We start from the raw sequence: 21,299 nt of genomic DNA on the forward strand, positions 1-21,299 counted from the left end.
CTCTTAGTGCACTGGCAGTTAGTATGCATCAGGATAGTGTACGTACTAACTAGTACGCAAATTCTAAACAGATAGTACGTCTCAAATCAAACACTTCCGCTACGCACTAACAGGAAATGAGGCGACAGCTTCTTCTTCTACTACTATTTAACGATGATTGCAACCAGCCGTAGGAACACTATCGACACCTGCTGGCAGCACGTTTTTGCAAGTTTGGATCAAGAAATATGAGAAACTAAATCTTCGCAAGATATTTACGTGGGTATTGGCACCGAAGACGTGTCATCCTCCCACAGTTGGCTGAAAATGCACCTGAAAATACACTCATTTTGAGTGGTAGTGACGACGTCAATGTCCCTAAGATAGCGGCCGTTTAGGGTAGAAAGTGTCCATCGATCCACACTCAGTTTTGTGGGCGTTTTAGTAACGCTAACATAGTGTGCATGGAGCACTACATAAAAATTGAGATGCACTATTGCACTTAAAATACTGAGTTTAAGTACGCAAGTATGTGATTTGAGACACAGACCAGGGTGACCTAGCAAGGGTTGGGGGTAGACCGCTAACCATTGGAATACAACTTGTCAAAATCAAAGAACATGATAATGGAATAGACTTGACTTGGGAACAAAGAATGTTCCTGGTTGGTACAAAAGTAAACTGAGATCTGGGTAAATGAATAATTGCTAAGTAGGAAGTCTTTAATTGACTTGTAAAACAAACTAGTTTTTAATTTAATATACCGTATTTTCCGCACTATAAGGCGCACTTAAAAGTCTTTAATTTTCTCAAAAACTGACAGTGCGCCTTACTGTATAATCAGGAGCGCCTTATATATGAACATTACCTAGTGGGTGACTTGTCTACAAACACTTTCATGACTCTGCACCAACTGAGCCGACACGCCGTGGACAGGGTTACGTCATTGCATCATCACGGGGTTGGATTAACAACACACGTCACTTCATGGCGGACGGCTATGGAGTAAGATTACTGCCACCATTTTGAGCGAGTGTGTCTTGGTTGTTGTACACTCAAAATATATATTTTTTTGTTGCTCAAAATCACTCTTGCGCCGCGGGCTCAACCAGTCATACGTGTGCGTTCAACATGTCATACACGTGCGCTCTAGCCGTCATACACGCGCTCAACTTCTCTGCTGCGCACTCAACATTCGTCTGCTCACAACACCAGTCTCACGCGCTGCTGAGAATGTTTATCCCACCTTTTAGGCGATCATTTATTTAATCTGGACTAGACGAGGAATTTCAGGATTGTAAACTAAAATGACTCGACTCGACTAAAACACTTGGCAGAAATGCCCAAAAAAGGCTTGTTAAGAAATGGATTATTAAGAAACATTGTTTGTATACAAGCAATTGTAATAAGATGTTTGTAGGCCAACACCAAGATCTAATGGAAAACACACACTTCCTTTCATGACACGTCTCTTTCCATACGACCGGAGATCAGGTATGTGGCAACAGAAGGAAGGAGGTTGTGTGTTGAGTCCAGGGCGCGGGGAAAAACCCGTTCTGGGTTGAGGCTTCTGTGGGTCTGCACCTGACGCAGCACTCAAGAAGTAGGAATTTCCCTGTGTTTAGTCTGACAAAGGAAAGTATTTGCTGTCTGTGGGAGAAATTCAAAGCACGCCGGACCCGATCCTGGATCAGGTCTTTGTTTGTGTGTGTGTGTGTGTTTGTCGAGTCAGCTGTTTTACGACCTCAGCTGTGAAACTGTTTCCTGTTTTCAAGACGACACAAACAAACGCTCATTTTTTTTTTTTTGGTTCATTTTATTGTAAATACTTAAATATAGTTTCCCAAACCGACAATTTAAATACAAATAAATATCAATAAATACAGTTTAAAAAAAAATACAGCAGAGAAAGTTTTACAATCTCAGGTCAGAATAAATAAATAAAAAAAAGTGACCAAAAAAAATTAAAGATATAAAATCACAGTTGGAATTAGAGTCAAATAGATAAAGAAAAACACAGATAAATAAGTTATTTTAGGGTTTGATTCATCATGATAACGAATCCTTTTACAATCAATAAATATATTTTTTTGTCTTCCTGAAATCTGAACTCATCATGATGAGATCATGAAAAAGGAGAAACTGGTTTTTCCCTCTAGAGAGAAGTCATGAGAAAAATCCATCGCACAGTTTTTCAAAACAAATCTTTGGCATTTCCAGCTGAGAGGAGAGACACAGATCCCGGGTCAGAAGAGTCGAAACAACAGCTATTAAAACCTTCATAATAAATATATAAAGTCTTAATTAAGTTCCCAAACTGTTGCAGTTTATATGATTCTAAAAATCAACAAGTTGAATCTCCAAAGGAGATTTTTTTTCTTTTTCTTCTCACATCATCATGATGATGAAACATATATAATATTCTGAACTCGTAACAGAATTAAAGGGCGAAGACCCCGAAGAAGGTGGTGCCCTGGTCGGTCTCCAACTCGGACAGTTTGGTGGTTTCGGTCCAGAGCGTGTCGCCCTCCCGGAGCTGGAAGACGGCGCCCAGGTAGATGGCGTTGTACCAGCCGGTCTCCTGGGTGCCGCGCTGGCACGCCGACCTCACGGCGCCCATCAGCGTGGAGTTGCCGCCCGTTTGTTCGGATAGGCGCTGGATCTTGTGGCTGTGCAGCCGGAGGCTCACGTCCTCCTCCTCGCCCTCGTCCTCGATGCAGTTGACCCGGAAGGACGCCTGGCTGTAGACGAAGTAGAGGCCTGTGCGCGGGATGGTGATCTTGTTGTCGTCCAGCGTGAAGCCGCCCGTGAGGAAGGCTTGACCCACGTCCTTCTTCCACAGCAGCTTCTCGTCTTTGTAGTTGCCTGAGAATGAAGAATAAATTGGTCAATATGGCTCACGGAACTGCTCTTAGCAACTGATGATAACCAGAAAAAAACATTGACTTGTATCTTAACTAGAGAAACCTGTGAACACGTATTAGCTAACCACGTCCAACACAAGTGCTTAAAAAATGAAATACATGAATGCTAACAGTTAGCAACAGTATTAAGCAAAACTTCAAAACAACCTAACGTTTGTTAATTCCGCAGAAAAATAATCAACAAAGTTTTTCGATACTAGATGGAACTAGCTAGGTGTCACTAGCTTACCATCACTAGCGAGATATGACTAGTGAGGTGTCACCAGCTAAACATGACTAGCTAGGTATCACTAGCTATCTGTCACTAGATAAATATAAATAGTTAGGTATCACTAGCTAACTGTCACTAGCTAAATATAACTAGCTAGGTATCTCAAGCTTACCATCACTAGCTAGATATGACTAGTGAGGTGTCACTAGCTATATATGACTAGCTATGTATCACTAGCTAACTGCCCCTAGCTAAATATAACTAGCTAGGTATCACAAGCTTACCATCGCTAGCTAGATATGACTAGTGAGGTGTCACTAGCTAAATATGACTAGCTATGTATCACTAGCTAACTGTCCCTAGCTAAATATAAATAGCTAGGTGTCACTAGCCAACTGCCATTAGCTAGATGTAACTGACTTACCATCACTAGTTAAATATGCGTAGTAAGGTGTGGCTAGCTAAATACGACTTTCAAATCCAACAATTTTTATTTCATGATCACTAAATATTATTAAAAAAAAACTTTTTATTTTATAATTAAATATTTTGGTGTTAGCTTAGCCATATTGAACTAGGCGTAAGGTAATTAAGCTTTTATAACTGTTTTGTTTTGATCATTTTGGTACATTAACTGTATTTATTTTAATAAAATTACTTCCTGATCTGAAGTGTTTGTTTTTATTTCAAATGTATACAACTATTAACATGTGAAAATCATATTTTCCATCTAAATTGACCATTTGTTTTTGAAGATAAAAACCCCAGAGATGAATCAAAAACATAAATAAATAAATAACATAAATCATGAGTCGCCTCCATCAAACAGAAAATTACTTCCACGTGTAGAACGACAACACTTTAAAGCAGAATAACCAGTTTGACTATTTCAATGTCACGACTGTGACAGAGGACCAACTTTTGATTTCTTATCTCGGGTGTCGACGCAAACATTGAAATACGATTGGACGAGATGAATGCTACATTTATCGGAGAGCGGACTCACCTTCCAGGTGAATGGCTGCTTGGGATTTGCTGCTGATCTGTCTCAGAGTAAAGTGATGATCTGCGGAGAGGAAGACGATGGTTAGTTCAAGTGGTCGTTGATCTATCAACACTTCCTTTTTTGCACAACTCACCGGTTTCCTCCATTGTCTGCAGTTCGGTTTGACCCATATTCGACTGAAACACAAAAGAAAAACACCTCGTTTGTTAGATATTCTCTTCTTGAAATGTACTATCTTCATATAAATATAATAATAATATAAATTACTATCATTATTATGACTTTAAGTCTTTCTCACCGTCACTTCTGGTCGTCCGTTCCACAGCCACAAAAAGAGCGTGACCCCACCGACGCAGAGCATCAGAACCAGGACCGACACCATCAGCTTCCAGATCAGTCCGGATGATCTCCTCTCCATCTTCTCGCCGCTCTCCACATCTCCAGGTGCTGCAGTGTAGGCCACCATGTTGTGCAGAAAATAACCTCAAAGTCTCAACAAATAATAAAGGGGAAGACGGTGCTAAGCTGAGCTCTTTGGTGTTTGAATGAGGTTCTGCTTGTGAGCCGGTTAGTATTTATGCCTCCTCGGCTGCCTCTGCACATGGGGAAACTCCAGTGATGTCACTCTCAGAAGGCAGTCGGGGGAAAGCTTGCAAGTGGAGCGACTTGAGCCAAAAAAGGTGCCGCAGGGGAAATAGTAGCTGGAGAATTTCGCTTTTCTTTTTTTCTTTTTTTTTTTTTTCATCAAACCATGAAGTCTTACAGGAGCCGCGGTGTCAGGGTGGCGAAGTGGTTGAACGCAGACAGATACACAGCGAAGCACACAGTGAGCCACACACAGATGTTTGCAGGGCTGTGGTCACAGCAGCGCAAACCGCTCGGTAATTTTTTTTGACCGGCTTGTTTTTTTTTTCAAAAACCACGAAAATTTATCAACATTCCAGCCCCAGAGTCTGGTCACGGCGGCAGCAGATGTGCACGAGTCATTGGAAATGAAGTACACAAAGCTTTAGCTACTTGTTTTACGAGATGATAAGACTTGTTGATTACTCACCCGCTTATAATAATAATAATAATAATAATAATACTATATTTAAAGGCGCCTTTCTTGGCACTCAAGGTCGCTTATAAACACAATATGAACATTGTTGTGTTTCAGCAAACTCAATGCTAATGCTCAATTAGCATTGAGAAGATGTTTTTTCGGTCTATCAAAAAGACTCCAAGTTCATAATTTTTTTTAAAACAACTCATTACTGGATTGTTAAACATTTTTTGTGTCTTACTGTAAGTTACTAGTAATAAGTCTTATTAGCAAAATGCTAATTTAGCTTAATTGCTAAAAAATGTTTTGTATATCCATCAAGTTTTAACAGATAATAACTTGAAAATATATGATAAAAGAAAAAGGGTAACAAATGTAATTTGCTTTTATGTTTCGAAAAGTAATTTCCAGTTTAATAAGAATTTTATTACAGGTTTGAAAGCCCTGAATCTAAATATTAAATATACAAATAGCCGCCAGTTTTGGTAACATTAAATACTTTTCGATAGTGATCCAGATTTGTTGCTGGTTTCCACAATAAAGAAAAGTATCTAATCCTGAAAAGGGAACTCTCAAATGAGATACAAAACATATTCAGAATTTAAAAAAGTGTTTATTGTTATGCAAGAAAGTTTAGTTAGCAATGTGCTAATTGCTAATAAATGTTTTAAGAAAGTTGAATGTTTTCAGATTCAAGGTCTGGCTTCGGTTTCAGAAAAAGAAAACTTTCATAGTCTTTTGTCAAAATATTTGATCAATGTCTTAGTTTTAGTTTTGGTTTAGCCGAAAAAATGGACATTTTATGAAGGGGGAAAAAAAGTACAACAAAAAAAAAAGGAACATTCCATTTTCTCATGTTTGACAACTTGAAAAAATGTTGTTTTTTAATCTGTACTACTGAGAAAAAGTCATAATAATGATAAGTAAATAACACCGAAATGGTTCAAAAGGCCAATCAAAAACGTTTCACCTGCCACCAAAAAAAAAATTGGAAAATCACTGCGGTTCCAAAAGAGAAAGTTGTTTTGGCAGCAAGTTTCTGTTTCTCAATCGTTAAAATCTCCAAACAGGTTTTTACACTTCTCTTTATTACGTTTGTTTCCTTATTTCACTTTCATCATCAGGTTTCTGTCACAACAGGAGATTTTTTCCATTGCCTTTGTGTGTTAAAAACCTGTCCGGAGATTAACGGATGTTCTAAGATTGTCGTTTTTTTTGTCGCTTTGTGTTGTTCACACTTTGTGTGTCTGCTCTAGGATTGCAACATGCAAACACGCCGACCGCAGAGAGTGTGTTGCACAAACATTCTCACCCACTCTTCTTCCATTAATCATCTCATGATTACACTCTTTGATGGCATGTGTTTTTTGCACAAAAGGGGAACAAGTAACTTATGGGTTTTTTAAAAAAGGAAAAAGCATCATTTGACACATAGTTTAAATCGCGCTACGGAATCTCTGGAATGTTTCCTATCTGAGGGAAGAAAAAGAAAAGGCTCCCGATCGCTCCGAGGTCATCACTAATGCACAAACTCCCGGTGGAATCCCCGAAACACACAAAGGCTCACTTTCATGCTGCCAAGAGGGGGGGAAATTGCCCCGGCAACTCAACCTTCCCACTTTAAGATGTCATATCAGTGTGCCCTTCTCTTAGCCCTGAAGATCATTTACCTTGAGTTGGTTTAACCATTAAAAAAAAACGTCACAAAAGCTAATGTTTTATTGCAATGAAACCAATTTTTTATTCCATAAACTAAAGTATCTTTAAGTTACACTGAACGTTTAGCAAGTGAACTATTCTTTTTAAATATATAAAAAAAAATGTTTTAAAAGACACAAAAGCTAATGTTTTTTGCAATGAAACCAATATTTTATTCCATAAACTAAAGTATCTTTAAGTTACACTGGACGTTTAGCAAGTGAACTATTCTTTTTAAATATAGAAATATTTTAAAAAAGACACAAAAGCTAATGTTTTTTTGCAATGAAACCAATATTTTATTCCATAAACTAAAGTATCTTTAAGTTACACTGAACGTTTAGCAAGTGAACTATTATTTTTAAATATAGAAATATTTAAAAAAAGACACAAAAGCTAATGTTTTTTTGCAATGAAACCAATATTTTATTCCATAAACTAAAGTATCTTTAAGTTACACTGGACTTCTAGCAAGTGAACTATTCTTGTTCGTATAAATGTTCCTGATTCAAGGGTTTTTTAACATAATAAACAATGTTTTTTTCAATCAGTTTAATCAACATATTATGATGGCAAATAAAACAAAACAAACACATTTAAAAAAGTCAACTATAAACTTTCAAATGTAATAATTACAGTGGCTTACAAAAATATTCATATCCCTTTGAACTTTTTCACATTTTGTCACATTACTCGCCACAAACATGAATATATATTATTAGATTTTAATGTGAAGCATGATGACCAACACAAAGTGTTACACAATTGTGAAGTATAAAGAAAATTGTACATGATTTTAAAACATTTTCACAAATAAAAAACTGAAAAGTGCAGCGTGCAAAAGTATCAAGTTCAAGGGGTATGAATACTTTTGCAAGCCACTGTATCTTGTGTTTAATATTAATTTTAATAAAATATATTAATGAATGAATGTGTACATAGTATCTAATCCGACATGTTAATTACCTCTGCCAAGGATATCATTCATTATTAATGGGACTGAATGTTAAAGAAACTCAAACAGCGCAACAATTGGGGTCAGATGTTTCCTCTTGAGTTGGGTGGAATTATGATTATTGAGATTAACCCTTGTGTAATCTGTGGGTCAAGTTGACCCGAAGGTCCGAGAATAAATTAGTTTGTGGTATCCCTTGTGTTGTCACTGGGTCAAGGTGACCCGAAGGCGCGAAAAAAAATGTGTTTGCGGTGTCCCTTGTGTTGTCTCTGGGTCAAGGTGACTCGGATGCCGAAAACAAATATGTTTGTGGTATCCCTTGTGTTGTCTCTTGGTCATGGTGACCCAAAGGCGCAAAAACAAATGTTTTCGTGGTATCCCTTGTGTTGTCTTCCGGGTCAAGGTGAACGACCTCCCTGGCTTCCATAAATGCAGCAGTGAAGGTCGTTCACCTTGACCCGGAGACAACACAAGGGATACCACAAACACCTTCGGGTCACATTGACCCTGAGCTAACACAAGAGACGGTACGTCTGTTCTCTTTGCAAAGTAACTCAAAAGCAAAAGAACAGATTCAAGTGGAATCTTCAGGACAAATGCATTAAACCGGTGTTTTAAAATTCCATCTGGATGCACAAATCTTTTGAAGGCTTTCTCAGTCTTTGACTACTGCAAGAGGGTCTCCAACTTTTTTCTGAAAGACCAAATTACAATAAAAATGAATAATAATAATAATGGAGTCAATGAAGGATAGCAGCAAATTATATTTATTTAAACTTGTTTGACGACAGTGGTGTGTGAAAGTTATTTGCTCCGCCTAAATACAGTTTCATCCTCTGCCTGATTTTCCACTTTGATCCTCCTGGAAATTTAGTCGATTGTTTTAAACGTTTAAAAATATCTTTACTCAGATACTCGGATCCAGTTATTCCTGAAGTGACATCCATTAAAAAAAAATGGAATGAATTCTATATTTAGCAGACGGTTTTTTAAAGATAAAGAACTTCCTACTGTTTGTCTAAAAATAGATCCGATGTTGACTTTGCATGTCGCAGCTCTTCCCTAATTCGTGGGAAAACACACCCACCTGTGCTGCTCCCACCTGGGCTCACTTGGCTCTGGAAAATCCTCTCTTGTTCTTTTTGCTCCCGGGTTGCGTCATGAAGTGTGTGGGCACCTCGTGGCCCTCAGGCTGGAAGTGATGAATGAAGAGGCAAAGGAACAGGAAGTGGAGCCTGAGCCGTCACGTTTGTTGCCGATTCCTGGCTGGAGGTGAAATAATCCTCAATGCCGAGGTAAAATAAATAAATAAATATGTTCTCAGTTTTATCTTGACCTTTAAAGTATATACTTTATTGAATATTGTTTTGATTGTTCAAGCGCTTTGTGACCCTGGTCTGGAAAAGCGCTATGTAAATAAAAATGACTTACGTACTAACCTACTTTATTAAATTTACATTTCTTCCCTCATTTCAGACCACAAACCAGGACGTTGACACCTCAAGAGTTTCCGAAGTCCCACACAGAGCTACTTGTTTCCATGAAGACCTTTACTCTCATTTTTTCACCTGGTAATTTAAATTATTAGCTTTTCAAAGACACACTCATGTGGTTCAGTGGTTCTAAAAACAGGGGGTACTAGTGGGGGTTCAGTAAAAATAAAAAATAAATTGACTTTAATATGATCTGGTATAATATAAAATGAAGTATTTTATAACCACTTTCCTTGAATATTTCTATATACATCAATATATATATGTCTCACATTCTGTAACAACAGGCTGTTTGCACCCTTTCCTAAGTAGCTTGTAGCTAGCTAGTTTGTAGCTTGTAGCTAGCTAGTTAGCAGCTAGCGAGTTAGCAATGGATGGGTTTCTGACGGGACCAGAGAAGCAGAAAATGGCGATATTATTATTTTTTCTCATGTGTTGATAATGTATCATCTTGGACCCTGTATGTACTCATCAGTATGTTTGTGCAAATCTTTATTTATATAATTGAAATATTTAGAAAATGATCTTATGCCCCGCCCACTTGTTTTCTGTTATCTTGTTTACCATAACCACGCCCAGTCTGCTGTGATTGGTCAAACATCAAGGTTTGTCGCCGCGCGCCGTCAATCCCGGGAGTCTCCTCTTCCGACGGACTCGTTGTATAAACAAAGCGGGGCGTGATTACAGCCGGCTGGAGGAGGAGCGAAGCCATTATGACACCATAATGGACTCCGCTCTCATAACCCTTCGTTCGCCGAGATTTCAGACGGGGGGGGGGGGGAGTTTATAAAGTAATACGTTGAAAACATGGTCATGATGAGGTACTTCCTGCATCTTGGAGAGGAAGACTTTAACATTTGAAACATGTTTTCACACCATTTGTACATTTTTGTGTTGCCATTAAAACTTCTGGCCACTAGATGGCAGTCATTTTGGCTTTAAAACAAATTACTCTGTCAAAAGTCATGAGGTCTGTGTTTTCTGCAACAGACCAGAGTCAAGTACTCGACAATATATAGGTTATTAAACGTTGGACCTTTGACCCCTGCAGACACTGCAATGTTAACTCCAACTGACAAATTTAGAATTACTTGACAATTCAAAAAACTTTTTTAGGGAAGCCAAATTTACATAAACTCGGAAAAAAGCTGTTATTAACAGATGTGTGTGTTGTCATCATGGTATTACTTGTATTAGTAATTATTTGAATTTGGAAAAAAAGCATCCAGAGGAAGTGAGACAATACTACAACTATATCCTTGTTACTACAGTATCCTAATATATCGTATCGTTGCCCCCATATCGCGATATGTATCGTATCGCTAGGTTCTTGCTAATCCACACCAGGGCCGGGTCTAGACAGGCATGTATGAGGGGGCAGCCACAAATCTTGAGGGGGCATTGTGCTGTTACTTACTTACTTACATGTAAGTTTGAGGGGGCACAACATTTATTTGAGGGGGCCAGGCCCCCTCTTGCCCCTGCCTAGACCCGGCCCTGATCCACACCCCTAATGCAAACAAAAGCTAAGATCTAATGACCATCTTAAATGACAAATTATCAGGCAGAATACATATATAATACATATTAAAAAGTGGTATGGTAAAGTTTGGTAAACATTTGTGTTGTTAAATACAATTATTGGTTTATAATTGTTGGTTTAATTCTAGAATAAAATACCTTACTAACATTCATTTCGACTCCATCCGTACACAAGGCTTCTACACTGAAATGTCGCGTTATAATCGCTGCTCAGTGTCATAACAAACTCTCGGTCGAAGACAACCCGCATAAAAAGGATGTTTTTCCACTTTGTGGCAAATGTAGACACAGTTGCTCAGAGAAAGTAGAACAAGTTAAACGACAACAAGTGCTCCGTCAGCGTTTGTGGAGCGAGACGTCAGATCGCTGAAAGCTTGTCATCAACTCGACAAAAGCCATTGTGTTTCCGCGTACAGTCAAATATTGTCAGGCCTTTCTTGGCGGCTCTTGCTAAAAAATAAAAAAATGGTTTTCTTACTGTATTCATAACCTGTTGTTACAGGGTTAAACATTTTATACGTAAAATCCTTAAAAAAGTTCTTCCTGACCTTAAATAAATCTGGAAATATTCCACATTATTAATGGTGGACTAGCTCAGTCCCGTAAAACACAGTGTTTGTTTTGTTGTAGCTAGCATTAGCATTATTCTTGACCTTTAAAGTATATATTTTATTGAATATTGTTTTGATTGTTTAAGCGTTTTGTGACCCTGGTCTGGAAAAGCGCTATATAAATACAAATGACTCACTCACATAGCATAGCTAGCATTCTTAGCAGTACCAGTGCTATTTAGTTGGCGTAGCTAGTGCTACAGAAAAGCTAACAACACTAAGGGAAACATTTTCTTACGATCATTTAATTTGTAGCCGTTGAGATTCTAACTTTATGTGTGTTAGCCGCAACAAGACATGGCTACCAAACACAACAAGCATGACTTGGCATTTTTACAAAAAAAGGAATGAATCACAAAACGTTCTGCCAACTGTTGTCACTTCCCGTATTTACTGAACCCTTTGAACTCCATTTTTTTACTGATAAAAATATATATTCTGTCTCATTTTTTTACTACATTCCATTTATATTTACCCTAAGTAAAGACTAATATTATTCATTTCCAAACAGGACAACATTTTGACAACATTTTCAAATGCTAACATAAATGCTAATATAACAAACATAACAAAATAATCTGCAATAAACCATGAAACTATTTTCCCAATAGATTATGAATATATTTTAAAGATTCTTTTTTTTTTTTTTTTTACAAAGGAACAACAGCAACAAATAAATAATGTGATCTTCCATCAGTAAATACAATCTAATTCAAAATTATAGTCAAAGTAGTTGATATTAATAAATGTATGTTTTCCTTATACTTATGTATTCCTTTGATTAATATTCAACGTATTGTAGAAAAATATGTCATTGATTTAGTAGCAACTTTTATCAAATGATCAGTAATATGGGTAAAACTGTTAAATATGCCAAAAAATATACAAATATTATTCATTATAAATAAGTATGATAATGTAGGTTATTAAACGTTGGACCTTTGACCCCTGCAGCCACTGCAATGTTAACTCCAACTGACAAATTTAGAATTACTTGACAATTCAAAAAACTTTTTTAGGGAAGCCAAATTTACATAAACTCGGAAAAAAACTGTTATTAACAGATGTGTGTGTTGTCATCATGGTATTACTTGTATTAGTAATTATTTGAATTTGGAAAAAAAAGCATCAAGAGGAAGTGGACATATTTGTTATCTGTTTTTCTCTTTTTTTTTAAACCTTGTGTGTGACGTGTGAGTGGTTACTCAATATTTGATGTGAGCAGTGTGTCTGTCTGAACATGAAAATGTTTTGAAGAATTAATGGAAACTCAATGACACACAGAATTACTATAAGTATTTAGTGTTTGTTTTTAATAGTTTGTTAGACACTACGTGTCCTCGTGTTCATGACTCAAACATTTTATCTAACATCAATATCTCTGGAGGTTTCTGTAATAATGGGACTTCCATTTATAACAAATCAGTATAATGATCTATTCTTAGTTATTTGGAAATTGTAGGTACATTGGTTTTTTCCATCAAGTCTTGTTCTTAGTTTTGGTAAATTTGAAGTTTTTATACCATCGTACACTTTATTTGGTATATCATTCACATGCAATCTTACATTTTTCAACTACAAGCACACATTTTCTACTGTAGTTAATCAAAATGATGAACTACGATCACATTTCAATTGAAATCAAACAATTTTCAACTTTAATCAAACAATTTTCAACTTTAATCAAACAATTTTCAACTTTAATCAAACAATTTTTAACCGTAATCAAACAATTTTCAACTGTAGATAAACAATTTTCAACTGTGGATAAACAATTTTCAAGTGTAATCAAACCATTTTCAACTATAATCAAACTATTTTCAACTGTAATAAAACAATTTTCAACTATAATCAAACTATTTTCAACTGTAATCAAACAACTTTCAACTTTAATAAAACAATTTTTTTCAACTGTAATCAAACTATTTGCCACTTTAATCAAACCGTTTTGAATTGTTGTCAAAACATTTTCAACTGTAATCATACTAGTATCAAATGTTATCAATCAATTGTCAATTATAATCAAACCTTTTTCAACTATAATCAATCAATTTTCAACTGTAATCAAACAATTTTCAACTATAATCAAACAATATTCAACTAAAATCAAACAATATTCAACTGTTATTAATCAATTTTCAACTACAATCAAACAATTTTCAACTAAAATCAAACAATATTCAACTGTTATTAATCAATTTTCAACTATAATCAAACAATTTTCAACTAAAATCAAACAATATTCAACTGTTATTAATCAATTTTCAACTAAAATCAAACAATATTCAACTGTTATTAATCAATTTTCAACTACAATCAAACAATTTTCAACTAAAATCAAACAATATTCAACTGTTATTAATCAATTTTCAACTATAATCAAACAATTTTCAACTATAATCAAACAATTTTCAACTATAATCAAACATTATTCAACTGTTATTAATCAATTTTCAACTATAATCAAACAATTTTCAACTATAATCAAACATTATTCAACTGTAATCAAACAATATTCAACTGTTATTAATCAATTTTCAACTACAATCAAACAATTTTCAACTAAAATCAAACAATATTCAACTGTTATTAATCAATTTTCAACTACAATCAAACAATTTTCAACTAAAATCAAACAATATTCAACTGTTATTAATCAATTTTCAACTATAATCAAACAATTTTCAACTATAATCAAACAATTTTCAACTATAATCAAACATTATTCAACTGTTATTAATCAATTTTCAACTATAATCAAAAAATGTTCAACTATAATCAAACATTATTCAACTGTAATCAAATAATATTCAACTGTTATTAATCAATTTTCAACTACAATCAAACAATTTTCAACTAAAATCAAACAATATTCAACTGTTATTAATCAATTTTCAACTACAATCAAACAATTTTCAACTATAATCAAACAATATTCAACTGTTATTAATCAATTTTCAACTACAATCAAACAATTTAAAACTAAAATCAAACAATATTCAACTGTTATTAATCAATTTTCAACTAAAATCAAACAATATTCAACTGTTATTAATCAATTTTCAACTACAATCAAACAATTTTCAACTAAAATCAAACAATATTCAACTGTTATTAATCAATTTTCAACTATAATCAAACAATTTTCAACTATAATCAAACAATTTTCAACTATAATCAAACATTATTCAACTGTTATTAATCAATTTTCAACTATAATCAAACAATTTTCAACTATAATCAAACATTATTCAACTGTAATCAAACAATATTCAACTGTTATTAATCAATTTTCAACTACAATCAAACAATTTTCAACTAAAATCAAACAATATTCAACTGTTATTAATCAATTTTCAACTACAATCAAACAATTTTCAACTAAAATCAAACAATATTCAACTGTTATTAATCAATTTTCAACTATAATCAAACAATATTCAACTGTTATTAATCAATTTTCAACTATAATCAAACAATTTTCAACTATAATCAAACAATTTTCAACTATAATCAAACATTATTCAACTGTTATTAATCAATTTTCAACTATAATCAAAAAATGTTCAACTATAATCAAACATTATTCAACTGTAATCAAATAATATTCAACTGTTATTAATCAATTTTCAACTACAATCAAACAATTTTCAACTAAAATCAAACAATATTCAACTGTTATTAATCAATTTTCAACTATAATCAAACAATTTTCAACTATAATCAAACAATATTCAACTGTTATTAATCAATTTTCAACTACAATCAAACAATTTAAAACTAAAATCAAACAATATTCAACTGTTATTAATCAATTTTCAACTATAATCAAACAATTTTCAACTATAATCAAACAATATTCAACTGTTATTAATCAATTTTCAACTACAATCAAACAATTTAAAACTAAAATCAAACAATATTCAACTGTTATTAATCAATTTTCAACTATAATCAAACCATTTTCAACTGTAATCAAACAATATTCAACTGTTATTAATCAATTTTCAACTATAATCAAACAATTTTCAACTGTAATCAAACAGTTTGATCTGAAATCTAACAATTGTCAACTGTGATCAAACAATTTTCAAATGGATTCAAACAAACAACTATTATCAACGAATCTCTCCCTCATTTCAAATGAAGATCTTGGACGGAAACTATCGTATCATGTTCACCACTGAGTCGGTTCCTCTGTAATGATCTATTGATCTATTTTTATCACGCTTGAGTCATTTGCATCCATGTATTTGCAAGAACGTTGTGCAGGTTTATTTGTATGTAAATGTATTTCTTCCTTCATCGCTCTATATTTGGCAACTTTATCCTATACCTGTGGAAAGATGGATCGCACAGTTACCTGGTCGCATGTTGAAGGGCCGACATTAGAAACACCTGTGGATTTGTTCCATTTCCTGTTGCACAATAATAAAACTGCTGCGGTTGCATTTCAGGTTCAACAAGCCTGAAGCCAAACAAACACACCCATCTATTTTTTTCTTTTGTCCTTCCTTCTACTGCTATTTTTATGTGAAGCTAATGTGTTTTTTTAACAACTTTTTTCAATATTATTGATTTAACAAATCATTTTTTTGTATTATTTAAGTTTATATTATTAGATTTAATGTGATGTTTATCTGGGATGATCTTGTTTGTTTTGCAACAAGATTCATAAGCAAAATAATGAATATTTATTCTCAGTTAAATGACACGTAAAGCTAACTTTATTAATGATACATTCTCAAATGAATCCTTTGAACGTTGAGTGCACGTTTATCCAGAAAAAAACTTTTTTTTTTTAAATGAGTTACTCCGTCTGTGTGGAAGGTTTCAGAAGATCGATGATCCGAATATACGAGACAATTTCCTTGGAGTCGACGAGGCCGGCTGTATTAAACAAGGTGACGAGATATGAACGATTGACGCCATTAGCTTTAATCTCTGGCGCTCCAGACTTTAATTATCCGTCGCTCGGCCGCTTTAATCTCTTTATTTGTCGAAGGATTTTCGACAAGTATTTGTAATTATTCGTCTCGCTCGGCTCGACCTGTGGTTTTTTTTTTGTTTTTTTTTTTATTTCTTTTTAATTCATGCGTCTCGGGCCTTGGAAATCGATGTCGTTTTCTTCCGGGCGTAAACACGACAATCGTTTACAAGCAGATGATGAAACGTCGACGCTGTCACATTCGTCTTCGTTGCGCTGCAAATGTTTTCGGCGGTAATTCTGGCTCTCGTCAGGAGAAAAACCTTTATCAAGGTCACCGAAATAATATCTGCAAGATCCAGATGGATACGATGGAATGTAAGGGTGAAAATACAAATTGATTTGCGTGTCCGGGAACAATTAAATATAATAAATTATCTAGATTAGATTAGATTAGATTAGATTTCCGGTTCAGAGCAGACGATTGAAGCTACAGCAATGTTTTCATAGGCAAGAACAAAGTGCAAAAAGACAACAAAGTGCAAATATAAATCTATTGATATATTGAATTTATCGCTTTCTTAACAATATTATTGTTATTGTCACTTTTACATGAATCGTGCTACACTTCAATTGTACGTTTAATTGAGTTTATTATGTCAAGTTTTTGCACCTATTTAGTTGTTAAGATAGCACTTTAATTAATCTTGTTAATAATCTAATACAATTAGGTGCAAAAAATGCTTTTTTTTTCTGATCTCACAATAAAAACTAGCTTAATAAAAATACATATAATTCAAATAAAAATGTGTTTTTATCGGCTTTGTTACAATTGCTGGTAGAAATAATTTCATTAAACTTATGAAGAAAATAAATCATTTTCTTCCTTTATAAATATCATAGAACCAGTTGTTTACTAAAACCACTTTCTTCCTTGCGTCACCCGACTTCTGATGACCCTGCAGGACCGGTTTGGACCAGAATGACGATGTAACACGATTGCCTCATCGCCTCTGACGGAAACATTTTCTTCATTCAAACCGTTTGCTGAAGGATAATAATGTTTAGTATTTAAGAACTTTTTTTTTTACTTCTTTTAATTAACAGAAAATTAAAATTGCGTTAACCTGAAGCATCTTATTATCCTAATAATAGTTAATAGATGGATGGATGGATGGATGACTGAGGACGAGAGGATACAGTCAATTCCAGCAGCTTTAAAAGATGATATTCAGCAATATTTTGACTTTCAGTTGTAAGTAAGTAAGTAAGTAAGTAATATTTATTTATATAGCGCTTTATCAAAAGAAAAAGTATGCAAGTGTCTTGAAATATATTGTATCGAATTGTACCTTGAGTTTAATTTATTTCTACAGCTTAAGTGGAATGTATGGAAGTAAAGCAGTGCCTTTAGAATATGATTAAAGTACGATCAAGTAGCTCTGTACTTATTTGGTATTGTCTGGTTACAAGATTCTAATTAAAAATATAATCTTTAAAAAAAAAAGTACTGTTTAATAACAGGAATTTAAATAAAAAATCCATGTGTAAAAAAAATGTATTTACTTTGAAAGTTTTCCTTTTGTTTTAATAAATAATAATTCAACTGTTAAATTAAAAGAAATATTGAAATAATCAGATTTAACCTTTTAATATTTAAATCTTTTAATTGAATTACTAAAAATATATATTAAATGTATGCTTGAAGAGTAGTTATTTATTCATTCCTTGCCTGGGTCGCAGCAGTTCAGAGGCTGTCCCAGCTCCTCAGGGTGAGAGACGAGAAAGACATTGAACACAAGCCCAACCTTAAACAGTGGTTAAAAGAATGGAAAACATTAAAACGTTAATTTTCTAAATAGTTAAAAAAAAATTATTTTTTTTACAGGCTTTGAATATATATCAGGGGGTACATTTAACAAACAACATGTAATTGAATTAAATTATTTGTATATTGAAAGGTTAATTTGTTTTCTTTTCTTTTGTGTATATTTTCAAAATCAATCCATTTTGTTTTTATATTTGCACGATTATACCAACATTTCTATATTACATTTAAAAATAGTTAATTTACAAAATGTATTTTTGATTGATTGATAAAAAAGCATTTATTTTGAAAACAAAAAAGTCAACATTTTAAATGATAATTACAAGCATTTAATGATGTTTTCCACTGATACATAGTTTGAGTTTGATTCAACGGTGACGCCTGAGTGGTCACAAACGTACGAAGATTATTTTGACACGTTTTATCAATGAGCGGCAAAATTTGCGTTTAGAGAGCGACACAGCAGTGGTTTGTGGGTCACACTCCCCGGAACATCTTCGAGAGGAAAGAAGTGGGCGACCTTTCAAATCTACATGTCGGAAATAAAATCACAAATTAAAGCGAATAGAATGTTATATTTAGGATTTCATGTTAATTTTATTGCATGTCTTTCAGGTATTTAAAGAACTGCTTATTATAATAATAATAAATAATAATTATATATACGTCAACACTTCATCTTTCTACAAAGTTCGTCACAGCTATTAAATATATCGTTTAACTTAAGAAAGACTTTTAGAGTTGCATTGTTAACACAAATTGAGCGACATAAATAGTGTCTTTGACGTCCATGGGAGGCGTGAGTGACAGGCCTGAGCGAGCACCTTCCACCATTACGATTCGGCTCCGGAGAACAGTGGCGGCCTTTGTTGAGGAAGCAGAAGAAGAGGAAGTTCATAAATCGTCCGGTGATGTCACGACGACACCTGCGCTCCGACCTGAACCACAGAGAGTCGTGTGAAAACACGCTTCGCCACTTCGTCACGTGTTATCGGACGATAATGACGTAAAGGTTTTAACGTCGGAGAACAATTGTATTCTCATGGTTCGAAAAACCTGCCGAAGGCGACATGAGCTAAGACTATAAAGTGCTGACTACAGTCATTTTGAGGTTAAATTTACCCAATATTTACACATAATACGAAGAAGAAATGTTTGAATTATTCATTGTGAACTGTTACGGGAAGACAATGTTAAGCTAAATGTACTCTAGCTTAATAGAAACTGTACTAGATGTAGTCATTTTAAGGTAAAATTTAAAAACAAACTCAACTATGTTGTAATGTGAATAAAAGGGCTACACTTGCTAGCTTAGCGAAATAATAACTGTGCTAGCTGCAGTCATTTTAAGATAAAATTCTATAAGAAAAAAGGTTAAATTATAAAGTTGTTAAGCTAAATGCTATACTTGCCTAAAGGTAAAATTCATAAAGAAAAAAGTTAAATTGTAAAGTTCTTAGTTAAATGCTATACTTGCTAGCCTAGGCATTTAAAAACATTGCTAGCGTATGGAAGATCCCTCAGGAGGTCTTCTTCGCGAAATTGTTTTTGCTACAGTCATTTAAAGGTAAAATTCAATCAGAAAAAAATTGTAAAGTTGTTAAGCTAAATGCTATACTTGCTAGCCTAGCCATGTAGAAACTTGGCTAAATGCAGTAATTTTAAGTTAAAATTCAACAAGTAAACAGTTCAATTGTAAAGTTCTTAAGATAAATGCTATATTTGCTAGCTTAGCTAATTGGAAACATTGCTAGCTGCAGTCATTTAAAGGAAAAATTCAACAAGAAAAAAGTTCAATTGTAAAGTCGATAAGCTAAATGCTATACTTGCTAGCTTAGCTTATTAGAAACACTGCTAGCTGCAGTAATTTTAAGGTCAAATTCAATAAGAAAAAAGTAACATTCTAAAGTTGTTAAACTAAATGCTATATTTGCTAGTCCAGCTAATTAGAAACTATGCTAGCTGCAGTCATTTTGAGGGGAATTTGAAATATTGTTTTTTGAACTGTAATGAAAAGTGAAGAAAATGTTAAGCTAAATGCTATACTTACTAGCCCAGCTAATTAGAAACAGTGCAGTCATTTTAAGGGTAAAATTGATTATTTTTTTTATTTTATTTTTAATGTAAGGGAAATGTTAAGCTAAATGCTATACTTACTAGCCCAGCTAATTAGAAACAGTGCAGTCATTTTAAGGGTAAAATTGAATTTTTTTTATTTTATTTTTAATGTAAGGGAAATGTTAAGCTAAATGCTATACTTACTAGCCCAGCTAATTAGAAACAGTGCAGTCATTTTAAGGGTAAAATTGATTTTATTTTTATTTTATTTTTAATGTAAGGGAAATGTTAAGCTAAATGCTATACTTACTAGCCCAGCTAATTAGAAACAGTGCAGTCATTTTAAGGGTAAAATTGAATTTTTTTAATTTTATTTTTAATGTAAGGGAAATGTTCAGCTAAATGCTATACTTACTAGCTCAGCTAATTAGAAACAGTGCAGTCATTTTAAGGGTAAAATTGAATTTTTTTAATTTTATTTTTAATGTAAGGGAAATGTTCAGCTAAATGCTATACTTACTAGCCCAGCTAATTAGAAACAGTGCAGTCATTTTAAGGGTAAAATTGAATTTTTTTTATTTTATTTTTAATGTAAGGGAAATGTTAAGCTAAATGCTATACTTACTAGCCCAGCTAATTAGAAACAGTGCAGTCATTTTAAGGGTAAAATTGTTTTTTTTTATTTTATTTTTAATGTAAGGGAAATGTTAAGCTAAATGCTATACTTGATATCTTAGCTTATTAAATAGAAATGCACACAAAATAAGATAAAAGATGGTTTAAATCTTTTTTTTTCTAAATGAAAAACTGCACTATAAAGTGAAATTAGTTTAAAATAATAGTAATAATAATAATAAACTTACTATCCTAGCTAGTCGATAACAGAAATGTATGTATCTTTGTTAGTTTGAAAATTGGAAATTTTATATTCTTTTTGTGATTAAAGATCTGATTAAATAACTATATATTTTTTTGATTCAGGATATTTTAAATGTTTTCAAAATGTATGCATCATGTCTTAA

At 33.6% G+C, this 21,299-nt stretch overlaps 1 protein-coding gene across 1 annotated transcript; it reads right to left on the reverse strand.

Annotated features, from left to right (window-relative positions):
- Window positions 1-1,911: 1,911 nt before the first annotated feature.
- On the reverse strand, window positions 1,912-5,141 carry tnfb (tumor necrosis factor b (TNF superfamily, member 2)). The gene is made up of 4 exons (XM_087812156.1): window positions 4,419-5,141; window positions 4,254-4,296; window positions 4,121-4,180; window positions 1,912-2,844 (listed from the first exon to the last, which is right to left on the reverse strand). The coding sequence occupies exons 1-4, from the start codon at window positions 4,584-4,586 to the stop codon at window positions 2,420-2,422; spliced, it is 696 nt and encodes a 231-aa protein (XP_087668282.1). The 5' UTR covers window positions 4,587-5,141; the 3' UTR covers window positions 1,912-2,419.
- Between the last annotated feature and the right edge of the window lie 16,158 nt (window positions 5,142-21,299).

The sequence above is a fragment of the Callionymus lyra genome, chromosome 17 (genome assembly GCF_982586985.1).
Source record: "Callionymus lyra chromosome 17, fCalLyr1.hap1.1, whole genome shotgun sequence".
NCBI classification, from domain to species: Eukaryota; Metazoa; Chordata; class Actinopteri; order Syngnathiformes; family Callionymidae; genus Callionymus; species Callionymus lyra.